This window comes from Malurus melanocephalus, unplaced genomic scaffold (genome assembly GCF_030028575.1).
Source record: "Malurus melanocephalus ecotype Western Australia unplaced genomic scaffold, MMel_1.1 scaffold_46, whole genome shotgun sequence".
Taxonomy (NCBI): Eukaryota; Metazoa; Chordata; class Aves; order Passeriformes; family Maluridae; genus Malurus; species Malurus melanocephalus.
In genome coordinates, this window is record NW_026623278.1 from 1,804,490 (window position 1) to 1,819,539 (window position 15,050).

Consider the following 15,050-nt stretch of genomic DNA (forward strand, 5'->3'; position numbering starts at 1 on the left):
TATCTTGCTGTCCTGGCTGTGATGTTGTATCTCCTGCTGGCCTGCAATGGGTGACAGATCAGGAAAATCCAAATGTTTAGCAGTGTCCGTCCCTTCAAGTCTGTGCTGAATCACATCAGAGGCTGTAACACCACCAGCATGGTGGTAGGGGAACAATGTGTTATTGTTGATACTCTTTTGGRTAAGACACAAAACCAGAATCTCAACCACAGAATATTAAATCACCTCTTTTGGCATCAATAGATAGGTTTGCTAAGGGCCCTAATCCAGTTCTAATTTACATTATTATCTTGTGTGTCTCGAAACTCTTCCTSTAGTTTTGATTAGATTTGGTCCTGTTTTCTTCTTTTCCTTGGAATATAAATAATGAGAATGAAATATGCTATATTGATATTTGAACAGGTTCTTATTTTCAGGACTGTTTTCTTTGTATCAGGAAGGGAAAGTAGGAATCGAATATACCACGCACTGGATTTCTTGGTATTTGATCAGGGTTATTATATCAAATTATATCAAATCCAGTGTCATGACTGATTATGTAATTACAATTAAATAGTATTTCACATGCATGAGATATAAAAYACACACTATTATCTGTACAGGGTGATTGAGATGAAGATATTCTAGCAGAGACTTTTTATTTTAGGACATTTGCCACTAGCCCACATAATATTTGAGATCTTGCGCATCTGAAGATAACCAAAGTGCTGAAAGAAGTGAGAGATTCTCTGTGCCTATTTTAAGATTACCCAATTAAATGCCACCAAAAACCAGACAAACCAAGAAACCAAGCAAACAAAAAGGAGAGAATATAGCAAAATTAGGATTTTTTTAATGTATTTTATTTTAATGTATGCTGTATTCCAAGTTCTGATTCTGCTAAAAATGATACCTTGAAATTATAAGAAAACTTAAATGCAATTTTTATTAAATTTCTCCAGTGTTTGATTACCTTGATTGCTGCTCAGTTTTGATGATTTAAAAGAGAAGCAAGAAATTTGCWTGAATGATTGAAGGAAGTCAAGATGAAGGAATGTAACTGTTGCTGCCCAGATATTTTTTGTGCCTGCTATACAGCATGAAATAAAGTTCATTGAAATCAATRCAAAGGTGTTAATTTGAGTGAGCTTTAGATAATGGCCTAAACCTACTTCTTATTTAAAAGTAAGTAATTTGAAGTAATTYATAAAGCTTTGCTTAACCTATGACTGAAAATGGGATTTCTCATTTTGCCAAGTTTATATAAAAGCTTAAAAGGGCAACTAAACTTTATTTTTCATTTTCAAATTGGAAAAACTGCTGCCATCTGCACCTCTCTTTCAGCAGGGCTTTGTGTCCATAATTTCTTATGTAAAAAATCCTACTGTGTGTGGGGAAGGTGCTCCTTCAGTAATGCTTGCAGATCATCCATGGGATAATACTGGTGTTACCACAGGCTGGCTTTTCCCCTGCTAATCTCTAACTAAAAGAGATATGGAGAACAGCAASGTGTGAGAAAGGAAGTGGAAGAGAGATGATACCAGAGAACATTTCCTCCTTGTCTTTGTCTCCTTCACCTTCCACATTTTCTTCCTGCTGTGTATGTCATCTCCTAATGATCTTGATCCWGCTCTCATCCGCATTCCTCTCAGCTGATCCCTTCCCTCCTGAAGGAAGGTGCGATGGTGGCCAACCACCCTGGGGTCAGACAAGAGGAGTTTTTTTGGTACATGGATTATGACTGCACCCTAAATGATTTAGGTTTACTGCTTTCTTCTCCWGTAGCCAAGAGTTTCCCAAGAAGTAGAGACAGTAGGACTGCCACATTCTTCTCTGGCTTCTCAAGAGAAAGGTTTAACCAAAGCCTGTGGCTTCTTCCCTGCAGTCGTGCTGCCAGTAACCATCCTGCTCGGAGCTGCAGCACCTTGGTGCCAGTCGATCCTTCACAGATAGGGCTGTGCACTGTCCAGCAATTTGGGGACGAATTTGGCAGGCCAAACCCACAGTCATGAGGGGGCAGCCATGCTTTCCTTGTGGAGGTGCWGCCCTGGGAGGGTGGGGGTTAAATGACAGGGTGCACTTGGGGCGAGATGAAGTGCTCAGCAGCACTCCTGTCCTGCCAATACTGGCTCTTCCAGTCTTCCCTGGAGGCACACTGGCTCTTCCAGTCCTGGCTGGAGGCCATGGTGGGCTGAGTGCTGGATTGGAGGAACAGTCCCRAGGCTGCTCCTCTGGGATTCTGGCCCCAGCCACTGAGAGCTGCCTCTGGAGCCTGCCTCCTTTCTGCAATGGGAAATAGCTCTGCTTTGTCCTGCTCTGCCACATAGGAGCTCACCAGAGCAGTGTAAATTCAGCAACTGCTGCAAAAGATTTAAAAATAAGAACAACCTAAATTAAGATCTTGGGGGGGGGACACACACGGACATAAAGAGGAAAAATATAAAAATTTTGCATGTAAAATCAGACGTTCACTCGCCTGAATTTACGTTTTTGCACTTCATGACATCAGTTGCAGAGAAAACCCAAGATCCCAGAGCTTGCAGAATGAGTAAAAATAAAGCAGGGAAATATTTTTCTTCTCCTCTTACAGGTTTTCAAATTTTTTTTCTATTATAAATAGCTAAATCAACAAACTTTACTGACCAGGGATGTTAAGCACACTTTCGTTGTTGACTTTCAGAACTATTTAAACTCCTGAGTGCTAAAAATTAGAATTCCCTTTGGGAAAGCTTGTAGCTTTCAGTGGACTGAGTTGGAGTCCCCAGTAAGAAGTAGTTAATAGGTAGACTGTGGTGACTCCAGCAAAACAACATAATCAATTCCATCTGCTTTTCTGATTAATCACCCTTATTATTGAAAGTCAGGGACACCATGAAATTTGCACAGTAAGCATATATTTTGAAAAGTAGGGTAACAGTTTGTTACCTTAGTTGCAGTCAATTAATCTGACTCCTCTGTTTTCACCTCTGAGAGAAAACCTGGGACCRGCCACCCCCTGCTCAGTAGCTGCTCTCTACTCCCCAGGCACCCTGTGCTCCTGTGGCAAGGATAACAAATATCCTGATTTWTTTTTTTTTTTTTTAAGCCAGTTTTGCTTGTTCTTTTCAGAAGCGGAACAGTTAAAGGGGATGAATAGAACATTCTGTTTGGGACTTTAGTTTTCCAAAATAAAATATGTAAGTAAGGGAAAGGTTTCATTCAGTTTTGGCATCGCTTTGTTAAGTCAGTTTAAGCCAAGAAAGATTGTTATTCCACACTGTTTGCCGATAGTAGAAAGTTTACATATCGAACTGCTTTTTTTCTGCTTGAGGAGAGAAAAAATCTGTATGAATTTAAGGGACAGATCTCTCATTTGCTTTGCAGAAGAGATTGTTCTGTTAACAACTCATCAAGAAAGAAAGGAAAAAAAAAAAAAAGATAAACAGGATTAACTGTTTACTTTAAGTGAGCTGAAGTCGGGTTGTTTTTCCGAAGAAGAACACAATGTACTGTTGTATCTGGTTTCCAGAGTGGTGTTTATCATAATTCCTCCTGCAGTGGTTGGTAGAGTGCTGGGAAGGCTCTCCGCCCACTCGCAGCTCGCTCCCTTTCCCTCTCCCATTGAGGCCTCCGGCCAGCGCTGCGAGATGGAGCGGGCTGTCCTGTGTGATCTCTGCTGCCTGACACGAGCTGACATCGACCCAGAATAAAATAACAGGGGCCGTTTCCTAGAACTCTGGCTGGACTGCTGAGAAGTGCTACCATAACTCCTGTAAACACGCGGCGGGCACACACGAACACGCTCCCAATCCCTCATTTAGAAACACACCTAGGAGAGGCAGCCACCGACACTGACGGGGGACAGCAGCGGGGAAAAACACAACCGGCGGGCCCTGCAGGAACGTGGGGAATTGCCTTTCTGCTGGGGAAGGAGCCCCAGCAMGATTGCACTTCTGCTTTTCTTCTTTGCTCATTGCTCTGCCCTTTTTTTTGTGACAATTTTGTGATGAATGTTATGCTTTTCTGCGAGTTCAGTGGGATGATGTGGCACTGACACAGCGGTGTGCTACTGAATACAGCCATAGTGCTATACTACCAAAACTGCAATTKAGGACAATCTGTGCCTGCTGAAATGGGCAGAGGTTTGATTTTAATACTCACTGCATGTTGATTTTTTGTTTTTAAATAAAATCTTCCGGGATCCCATTCGTGGTTCAGAATCTGGTGAATCCACAAACARTACAGTCTCAAAAGATAAGGGGCCCCGTATCGCTGCCACAGTGTTCTTGCTTCATTCCAGGCGCTGTGGAGCCCTCACGGTGGATTTTGCAGGGCAAGTTGAGAGTTCTCTGGATCCTGTAGTGTGGAAGAAATGAGTTGATACTGCAAGGAAGCCCTCTCTCCCTAGATATACACATATATATAGCCTCCTCCCCTAACTCAAATGGGATCTAGCACACATAATAGGCTCTGTGGACCTGCCCTCCGAGATACAATCGTATTATTCAGCTATTGCTTTCAGATCACCCTTTGAAGACAGGACTTTTATTCTGATTTTTACGTATAAGGAACTAAGGCGTGGAGGAAACGTAGCGCAGCAAAGATGATGTGAAACAYTGCCAGAACCAGCAACTGAATGCTGATTTTCTTGGAAAGGAGGGTGGCTGAGCACCTTGCAAGAAAAGATCTTTTTGGCAGCACCCCACCAACTGTTGGAATTCTTGGATGCCAAAACAATAATTACAAAGTCTTGAGATTAAAAAAATAAACAAAGAACCCCTCCTCAGATTCATAGATAAGTACTTGAAATGACTGGGTGGTAATTACATGTTATATTTGGAACATAATTTTTCTATTGGACATCGTCCATAAGAAAGACTTGCAGTTTTCAACCGAGCCTGTAAGTTTCTTAAATATACATTTTTACTGTTGATTAGTGAATCATTCCATGAAGGAAAAGAATATTTTCTCTGATTTGTATACTGAAATAACCAAGGGATTGTGATGGGATTCCATGCTAAAGTAATGGTACACTAAGGAACCTGAGGAGTGTGTGCATCATTATTTTCTCACCAACTGCAATTAACAGCACAGGGAGTGAAACCAWCTGGGGTGATCTGATGTGCTTGCTTCTTTTTTGCCACTCAAAATTGGTTTTATTTGCATAACAAGCTGTATGGAATGGATCTTAGCAGAAGGACCATAAATTGTGTCCTGTGTAGCATTGAGATGCCAGGGGGATCTGGAGGGMGGAAAGTCTTACTGCTCCTTTGTGGCCTAGCCTTTATACAAACTTTTAGGCAATACTTAGGAAGTTGCTTTTCCTTRACTCTCTGTGTTTTCCAAACCAACTATCACTATAAAAAATGACTTACATGACATAATTACTTTGGATTTAAACTGTGAATGTAGAACAACTTCAGTATTCATTTTTGAATCTGACCTGAAGCTATCCATGATACTGAAAATATTTTTCAAATGCAGCTCTGTCAATGTTTGAAATTACAGCTTAGGCTCCATATTGTGTTTGAGTGGAGGTCAGGAATGTCTTTTTATGGTTTTAAATGTTTTGTTTACTKTTGAGAGAAATTCCATGTACAAATAAAACACACACATCAGCAGTTTCATTCAAAAGTGCACTTAGAGACAGCGTCAGATGGGGAATTTGAAAAGTTCATTTGGTGTCACTTGAAAACTTSGTCTGTAAGAAATGTTTTTTTTGTGGAAAAAAATTGTCACGTGTGAAGCTGTGGTTGTCATGGCAAGTACAAAAAGCTGGCTTTTGTGCCACACCAATTCCTGACAAGYTGTGTGTGGCTCCCACCAGGCAGGTGGTGTTCCATGTTTTGAGTGGGAGCATTTGCAGTGTTGTGCAGCCCTGTTCTCTGTGCGCACATTCTGCATTAAAAAGGTAGCTCTGCTGACACGCTTGGCTCATGCAGGTCTCTTCCTACGCACAAAAGCTGTTTCCCACAGAAGTGCTGCTTCTTCAGGCCACAGGCAGAAAATAGTAGGTGGAAGGATTAACATGAATGAAGAAATGGAAAAAGCAATCAGGCAAGGAATCGTGAAAGACCTTGTGGAAGTGGTATTTGATTTTCCAGTTTGAACTATGTGATGAGTCAAGGAAGTGAATAAAAGTAAGCAACAGTTGTTTTATAACCACTTTCACTTCATTTTGTAACATATGTATAAAAATTGTAATGAAACTCAAAGGAAATCCAAAATGAGTGACTTGGTATAGTTACTGTCGTGAGTTACTTGCCAGCCTGTTGCAGAAATCCTCAGTTAGGAGGTGTCTGCAAAAATAAAAGTTTCCTTTCCTGAGACCAGAGAGGCCTCTGCTACATATTTTCTCTTTGAGATGCAGAGATAAGACTGGCTTATTGCCCTGGTGTTACTCCTGTCACATGTGCARTTTCCACCAATACTTCTGCCAGGTCCAGCACTTCAGACTTTCTTTCCTTCTGGGCCCTTCCACAGCTACCAAATAAAAACATGCATGACCACAAACTATACTTTTCAGTAGTTTTAAACCTCCAGTTTTCAAAGCAAATTATCACTGTTTTGTTCCCCTCAGTGCTTCAAACCAGAGCACCAGCATGGGTGCTGGAAATGTCTGTATGTGGACCAGGATTCTTTTTCCAGCTTGACATTCCCCTTATAAACTGGGAATGGCTCTGTACCTGCATGCCTCTGCAATCTGTGCAGAGGAGATAGTTACCATCATCATTAATTCATATTTGTGTAAATCAATCCATTGTTATGTTCTGTCGAGCCTCACTCTTTATTATTGACAGTAGGATTTTAAGCTGAAAACTCTGAATTTTGTGTCTCCCCAAAGAAAGCTGCAGTGGGTGTGTTCTTTTCAAAAAGGAGCATGAAGGAACATATGACGTGGTGTATATGGTGCTTTTAATAGACAAATCCTGCTAATGTTACAAGGGGGAAGATGGACRSTTGTYCCTGTGSCCTGASCTTTGAATTTTCAGTTACTGTATGRGTATGSTGAATGCAAGGAGYTCCTAAGGTAGGGATAAATGAAATCCCAGTAGGGTGGTGTCCTGCAGGTTACAATTTGAATCTGAGCCATATTAGCAGGAGTTAATCAGCTCCACCTTGAGACTTGACCAGACAAGTTTGCTGGATTGGAGCTGTGTAGGTAGTGTTGTGCCTCTGGTGATGAAGGCAGAGGGGGTTTTGTTTGTGTGTGTTTACGTACGTGTGCTTTATGCCTCTGCTAGGACCGCGCCTCACTGAGATAAGAAGTCCTTCTGACAAACAAAGCAGCAGCAGCAGCTGTCTCATGGATGGTTAAGATAAAGAATGAGCAAATATCAGAGCTAATACAAGTCAATTAGTTTTCAGGCATTTTCCCATTCTCCCCTTTCCCTCCCTTCCAAAGAAAGAGCAGCTAGTGAGGTGCATGCAGAGCTCTGCAGAGGTGCTGGTGCCTGCCTGGCTGTCCCGCTCCTCAAGCTCAGCTGTGCATGGAGAGGAGCTGCCCTGGGCCACAGTTGTCCTCCTMCCTAAGGCTAAAACAATTATTTGTTGGTTAAGATCTGTTCATGACAAATTTCTGCTGGTAATTTTCACAAGACTCAGTAAAGGGCAGTGTCTGTGTAATCAGTCAATTCTGGCCTCCCTGAGCTCTCACCTCCTCTGCAAGCAGATCTTCCTTTTCTTATTCCTTTCCACTGGCTGCTGAAGAAGCTGGAGGTGACCAAAAATGAAGAAGGTTTTCATTGCTCTTACCTCTCCAGAAAGTCAGCTGCTTGATAAAAGGCAGCAGTATGGAGCGATTGATTTTTCATGCATAAAAACATATTAGTAAAAGCAAGGATTACCCTTTACCCATGAAGAGTGACTAACTGAGAGAAGGGCATGGCATTAATCCTCTAATCCTCTCCAGATTTCTACTGGGAGACGTTTTGTCCTAAAGATCAGCACAGTCATAGAAATAATGCAGAGTAATCAGTCTCATCTTCTTCCAACCCCCATGCTTGCTTCRGGCTATTAGCAAATTAACAAAATCTTCCCAAGCTTTTACATGAGACTTACTGTGTCATTACTTAAAAATTAATAATAATAGTAAAAAAAGCTAAACTCTGCCTCACTTCTTATCATTCCCTATCTTCACCCCCTTTGTTATTACCAATGTGTCATACATCACTTTTTCCTTAGTCTGCATCTCCTACATTTGCTCCTCTAGTGGCTCTCCTGCTACCCCTCYCTCCAGGAGTGAATTCTCTGCTATTTTACATGAGAAATTTCAGTTTTCAAAACCATATTTTAAGCTGAGGTTTTACATCCTGTTGTCCCAAAAATGAAAATGTCCCKTACTTTATCCCTGCACAAGCACCACTGATTAAATTTGAGATGTTGCCTGTCTCTTTTTAACAGTCCATTACTATACATACTGACAAGGCATTGGTAAAGGTATGCTTAACCTGATTAACTGATACAAATCCACATATTATGAAAAAAAAGTTCCTCTTGATATGCAAAAACCATAAATGCTGGATTCTTGGGGGGCAGATACTAATTTTGGCTTTGCAGCTTCTCATAATTTTGATGTGGGTTTTCATCATGATAGTGAGATTCAAAGGGGAAGAAAAAGCAATGGGACAAGCTGTTGGCTTTAATCACAGACTGCCTRCTAAAAATTAATTTGCAAGAACATTTGCTGTTATACAAGAGCAATGCTGCAACATGGGAAAATAAACCAAATGCACTTTTTTTGGAATAAAGTGTAATCAAGGGAAGAAACAGTGCTGATGAGGAAGTTAAGGTCATGAATCCATAGCCTCTGAATGCAGCTGCACTACTGTCAGTGATGCTGACAGCATGTACAAATCCATAGGARCAGAAGCAGTTCCAAAGAACAGGAGGGTAGTTCTCCAAGTCCATCCCTGAGTCTCCTGTGGGATGCAGCTGATTGCATGTGGTCATTCAGATGGAAAAATCCTCTCTCACACACCTGTAGCATTTCAGGGTTTTATCATTATTCATTCATACTGTTTTAAAAGCAYGGYGAAGCAGAAAGTATGTATTTGTGAWCTTTTYTTCATGGTGTTGATCTGGGGTATTTCTCTCCTTGTCTGAAATTGGGCATCTGAAGCTTATTTGTGAAATTCTGACTTCCATRTGAGTGAATACATACATTTCATTCTAAATGCATGTTGCAGAGAAACTGTGACTACCTTTTGGACACTGTTAGGGCACATATAGTGAGTGTAGCATTTGTCTGCTCCTCTGTAGGAAGCTGACAGAGYAAAGGTACATGGAGTCTGATGCAATGGGTTCTGGTGCTCTGTSTTCCTTCATGGTGCCAGAAATCATGAATGTGTTCCCAGTGTGAATGGGAATATTGTGACAGAAGCCTCAAATTACACAGTTCTTCTCTGCATTGAGCATGGCCATAAGGTGACCATTGTCCCATCATATGACCTGGGGTGTCGTGCTGGACACCCTGGACACCTGGAGTGGGAGCTTCAAGGAAAATACATCCTTGCCTGGAAGCAGTACTCGATGCAAGTTGGAGTTTACTTCTGCAGAGTTAATTTTGAAGGAACTCAGATGAATGCTACTGATGTTGATGATTTGGCTACAGTATTTTTTGGTCGGATCAKTTTCCTGTCCTAGCCATTTATGTGCCACCACAAAGGAATGGAAATGTGTGGCCAGRGATGTGGGGAGTTGAGATTCCCATGTCTGACAGAAACCATCTCTTTGCTTGACTTAAAAGGACTTGGAAAATGCTCTTTTAGTGACTGATGTCTTCAGCACCAACCAAGCTAGTTTTATTTGGGCAATTAACATGTCCCAGAGGACTTAATATGACYCTGGTGCCAGCTAGTCTGAGACTTGCTTGTGTTCAGTTATGTCTCAGTAAAGATATGAGAAATTCCAGTGATCAGTTAAGAGACTGCTGAACTGATCTGATCTGAGACACTARCTCAGTTGGCCCTTCTTGCTCCAAGATACAGAGGCCTAATTTTTCACAATTAACAGTCAACATTTTGTTAACATAGGCAAAACTGTTTGCTTTGTTTTTCCGGTTCCCCTCAATCTGATTTTCAGACATGTCCAGAGAATATGAGCTCTGGTTTTCCAAACATAACAATATCACAGGGAGTTTCAGTCAAATCAGTTAAAACTCAGGGGATCTCTTAACTGATTGCAAAGTCCTAACATGGAAAGCAGCAGGCAAACATAGTTTTTCTAGTTTGTTTGGCTTTTTTCTGGTGATGACTGGTTTGTATAGGACCTTGTAGCTAGATGTATGGGGAAAATATGGAAGTCTTTGTTTGTGTCCAGTTCCATCCCTTGCTGCTCCTTAAAACCAGCACCAGAATCTGAAAAMTGAGGATCCTTAGCTGCTGCTTGCACAATTGCTAATGTCAGAAAGCCTTTGGGGTTGTATCTTATGTCAAATGCAGCTTTCTTAAGGTCTAAGCCAAARTTAGAAAGTTCATAATGAACAAAAAAGTGTGATTATTGGTCTTCCTTGTGCCTGCTTTTCCATGTGAAGAAAATACATGGATTTCTTCAATGTAGGAGTTCATTTGATTTAAAATATACTTTATAAAGATATAATKACTACTGTTGAATGCTTTCAAGGTGCACTTATGTTACAGGATGTGCTCCAAAAACAGTTGGAGTTAGTTTGCTGGGAACAATGGTGCTTTTCTGGGGAGGGTAATTTTGGCATGTACCTTTGAAATTAACTGAATTCTGCTGCCTAGTGCACCCCTGRGTTTTATTTGGAAATAAAGATGTGTGTGCTACTCTCAAAGGTAATTTTTGTTTCCCTTCGAAAAGTTTCCATGCTGAACTSTCTCTTTCTGAGGCAATTAAACCAATCTTGTCGAGAGGGGCCTCCTTCCTCCTGCCCTGCATGACTCATGCTATCGTGGCTGCTCATCTCAKGTGCAGAATCTTGTGAAATGCGTTTTTGACTATCTAAATGTATGACATCCACTGATTTTGCCTTATCTGTTATGACAGGACTATCTTCTCAAAATGCCATCAAGTTGGTTAAGCAATACTTCCCAGCCCTACAGCCCCTACTTCCATAGATTTTAATCAAATTGTTTGTTTAGCAGGTTCTTTAATTACCTTCTTAAAATAGTTCCTCTGGGCTTTGTACCCAANAGGAAGATGCTATCTGCCAAGGGCATGGCAGAAAAGTGGGGAAATTAAGAATTACACCTCTGCCTAGTAATTTGCCTTCCCTCAAACATTTGGGCCTCGGGATTTTCCAACTCAGAGATCATTCCTGTGTGTTACATGCCCTGGACTGGTGGTTCTCCTAAGGGAATGCTTCCTCACCAAGCTGATGGCAGGCAAGTAGCAACTTAATTCACCTCCCCCTGCTACTGTCCACCGCAGTGACTTTCGTTTACACCCCTAAAGTTGTCTCCAGAAAAATATCTCTTCCCTTCCCTTCCCTTCCCTTCCCTTCCCTTCCCTTCCCTTCCCTTCCCTTCCCTTCCCTTCCCTTCCCTTTCTTCCCAGAAAAATTGATGCTTCTCTCTTTTTTTGCATCCTGAGGACTCCTTTTTTGAAAAAGTTTGAGGAAATGTAATGCTTGCTTTGTCAGTCTCCATGATTATTACTTGTGAAATATGTTGCTTTGCTTACTTCTAAGCAGAATTTTTGTATTCATAAACACACACATACTTAAGTTTCTGTCATTGTTGTGTCTTCTTTGTAGAATTCACCTCAAGTAAAGCAAAAACTCAACTTTATTCCTTTTTAAGTACACAAACCACATAGTGCATAGCAGTTAATTCATCTAATCCCCAGTGCAAGCCCTGTATTCTTTGTTTCAGTCATGCTTCTGTGCTTCATGGCCCTGTTATGACCTGAAAATGTACGTGAGAAAACCTTTATCGATGTAGGGTTTGTTTATTGATACATTACTTGATAGGAATTCCACAGATGCTGTGGAGGATAAGCTCTGTCCTGAAGTTTGTAGTATCATTTTCAGAGCTTTGCTCACTGGTTTGTTATGAACAGATGCCAGTGAGTAATGGAGGAATGTTTTGCAGGTTATGCCTCCTCGTCCAGGATGCCTATGGAATGTTCAGTGAAGTGCAGCTGCAGTCCCTGAGTTCCACAGATGACATTGAGCAGTACTGCAGGAGATGGGAAGGAAAATCCTGCTGCTTAGCTGGAATGAAAATTTTGCAGAGAACTACAAGAGGAAGGTGAGAACARTGAATGGGAGAACGTATTGCTTGCTGTGGCAGGCAAAGATGATCAGCCTTTCTATTTATTTCTGTGACCACCATTCTTTGGAACAGCTGAACCTGGCATGGTTCAGTCAAATGTCCACATTGCCCCTTCTGGAGCATCCAGCTATGCTCAAGCCAGCCATACTCTGAAATGAGCACAAATAAGCTAAAATGAGCACAAATACACACWTAGCAGAGTGAGGAATTACTGTGTGCAATATTTCATAAAATATATGTGTTTTCTCCATCTTCAGTAGATTCAGAKATTTGAAAACATTAGTTCACCTCCCTTTCATTGCAGAACTTTTTACTGCACTGAGTGTTTCTGCAGTGCTGCCCGGTATGGGTTGAAGTTTCAAGAACAGACTTTCCTTTAGTATATGAGAGATAATTCTATTAAGTCTGTATGGTTTTAGAACCACAGTTTCAATTTCTTTAAAAAAAAAATCTTGCAAATCTTAAAGCCATTCTTATTTTGAAATAAGAATATCAACAACTTTATGAAAAATCCCCCCAGGTGAGTAACCAATTGACTTATGGTACATGTCAGATTTTGCTTATTCTGTGATTTCTCTTACGTTCTTCAAATAAAATAWCTTTAGTCAAGAACAAAAGTTAAATAGATTGATTATCTTACAGAGTATCTTTCTAAGGAGAATGATACAATGTTCTCATGGGGACCTATATAAATATAATTAGATTGGTTCAGTTCTCAACATAATTTATTRGTACAAGCATCCGATCTAGATAAGCCTTTGCTGTTAGAATGGCTATGGTATTTCTGCTGACACTTTTTTTCCTGTTGAAAAATGCTGTTTCATCAAAACCAGAATGTTTCATGGAAACATTATCTATTTTGGAGACAGCTTTGTTGGGAAGATTGTTTTCAGGTCCAGAGGGAGTGAATATTCTTTCTCTCATTCTCATTTCACGAAAACTTTGAGAAAGTCTCATTTTTRTTTCATATTGGAACAAAAACAAATTTCAAAGCCTTGAAATGTTTAGCAAAAGGGAATTGTTGTTTTCCAGCCAGCTCTATTCAGTATGCTTTTCTTTTTATGTACTTGCAGTGTTAATTTTCAGAGCCTTTGGATTTCGAGCCTACTTGCGTTTTTATGGATCTTTAATAACAAACACATCTTCTTATTTAATTATTTTRTTGACTTTTTTTTTTTCAAGTTACATTTTTTCCAAACAAATTAAATAATGGCTTTGGAATTCTGGATACAAATGAAGTTTTACAACTGGCTGCTGGTGCTTCCAGTACTCTGCCTAAGTAATAAGAGACAGACTTTTTCTAATGTAAATTCTGTTTCAAAGCAGCAGTAACTTACTTCTGGCTATTCTGAGGACGTTTAGAAGACACACTGCTGAAAATGCYGGTGGCTCAGCTGGAGCTGTGCTGGTGGTAACCCTGCTAGGAAACATTAAAAGAAAATGGGTATAGTGTAGCTTGGGGGACAGTGCAGTGGTTAAAACGTGATTTCATTCTACAGGATGGGTGGGTGGGGGAATTGTTCAGGGATTTTTTTTTTTTTCTTAATTGTTCTAGCCGAAGTTCTGCTTTATAACTTTTTATTACTTTTAAGTGTTTGGGACACATTCTAGGTGTGACAGAAACCACAGTAAAGCCGTAGCTGAAATGAATACAAGGGAGTACTTATTCTAGAAGAGCATAATTAAGCTGTAGAACTCATTGCCACTGGATAAATGGATTTCCAGAGCCAGTGGTGTATCCGAGCACATGATGGGATATGCCTGTGAGTGCCCAACCTTGGCTTGCAGCACATGAGTGAGTAAGAACTATGTGGTCTGCCCTGCAAGAAAGACTACTGCCCTTTTTCTTTTTTTTTTTTTTTTTTTTTTTTACCAATTCCAATTACTTTTTGGGAAGGAGATGGCTTTTAAACTGTTTGTTTCCTGGAGTCTGACAGTGGCTTTTGAAGTGGATAAAAGGGAAGAAAATGTAGGAAATATGAGGGGAAAGTAATGACTTTTTTTTGTGTGTGTGCCTTTCAAGCACATGATCTGGAGGAAGCCAGGAATGGCTAATAAGATCCCATATGTTCGTGTTGTCCCACAGTCACATGGATTGTAATCAGAGACARAGTGCTTCCTCAGTCCTTCTGTGAGACAGAGTAGATTTGCTAACAGATAGAAGAGATTCTCAAGCGTTTTGTATCAATGGACCACTGTTATTKTTCCAAAAATTTTCCAGGCCATCATCCATCCTCATCAACAAGCATTTAATTTAAAGTACTATTTGACTTCATTTTAGTAAATTCAATTTTTAAATTAGCGTTGTAAGCTGAAATTTCATTTCAAGGACCCCTATAATAAAGGGTGTTTTACATGAAGGAGAAAACCTGGCYGAACGTGTTACTTGATCTGTGGAATGGACCTGTTCTGTTAAAAAGTGCTAAAGAAACTGAACACATTTCTTCTCTGATAAGAAAACACTTGTGTTCCAAGAGAAAAGTGGGATGAACAGTTACACAACCATCTCCTGTCTTGACAAAGATCAGCTCTGTGAAAAATTGGAGTTATAGTAATCTTGYATTGAGAGAAACACTTTTAATGTTGAATATTGGTTTTGAGTATGCTTTTACAAATAGTAGGGTCTCAGATAGGTCATTTGAAGATCTTTTACTGATTTAGGTGGTTTTTAGAACAAGTTCTACACCCCACATCCCTGCAAGAAATGCTTCCCTTTGCAGTCTGGTAAAGGAAGTGGTGTTTCCCTTTGCAGTCGGGTTCCTGGCAATCCCGTAGGACGGAAGGGCAAGGCTGAGCCGTGCAGAGTTGCCATGGCTGGTTCAGTGCCTGGTTCCCAGCAGCTCTTCCTTCCAC

General features: G+C 40.6%; 1 protein-coding gene across 1 annotated transcript in view; it reads left to right on the forward strand.

The window, feature by feature from the left end:
• The window catches only part of SPIDR (scaffold protein involved in DNA repair), a 194,349-nt gene that overhangs the window by 156,264 nt on the left and 23,035 nt on the right, over positions 1-15,050 (forward strand). The window contains exon 12 of the mRNA XM_057365036.1: positions 12,015-12,173. Within this exon, the coding sequence (XP_057221019.1) occupies positions 12,015-12,173 (159 nt within the window). The remainder of the gene's footprint in view (positions 1-12,014; positions 12,174-15,050) is intronic.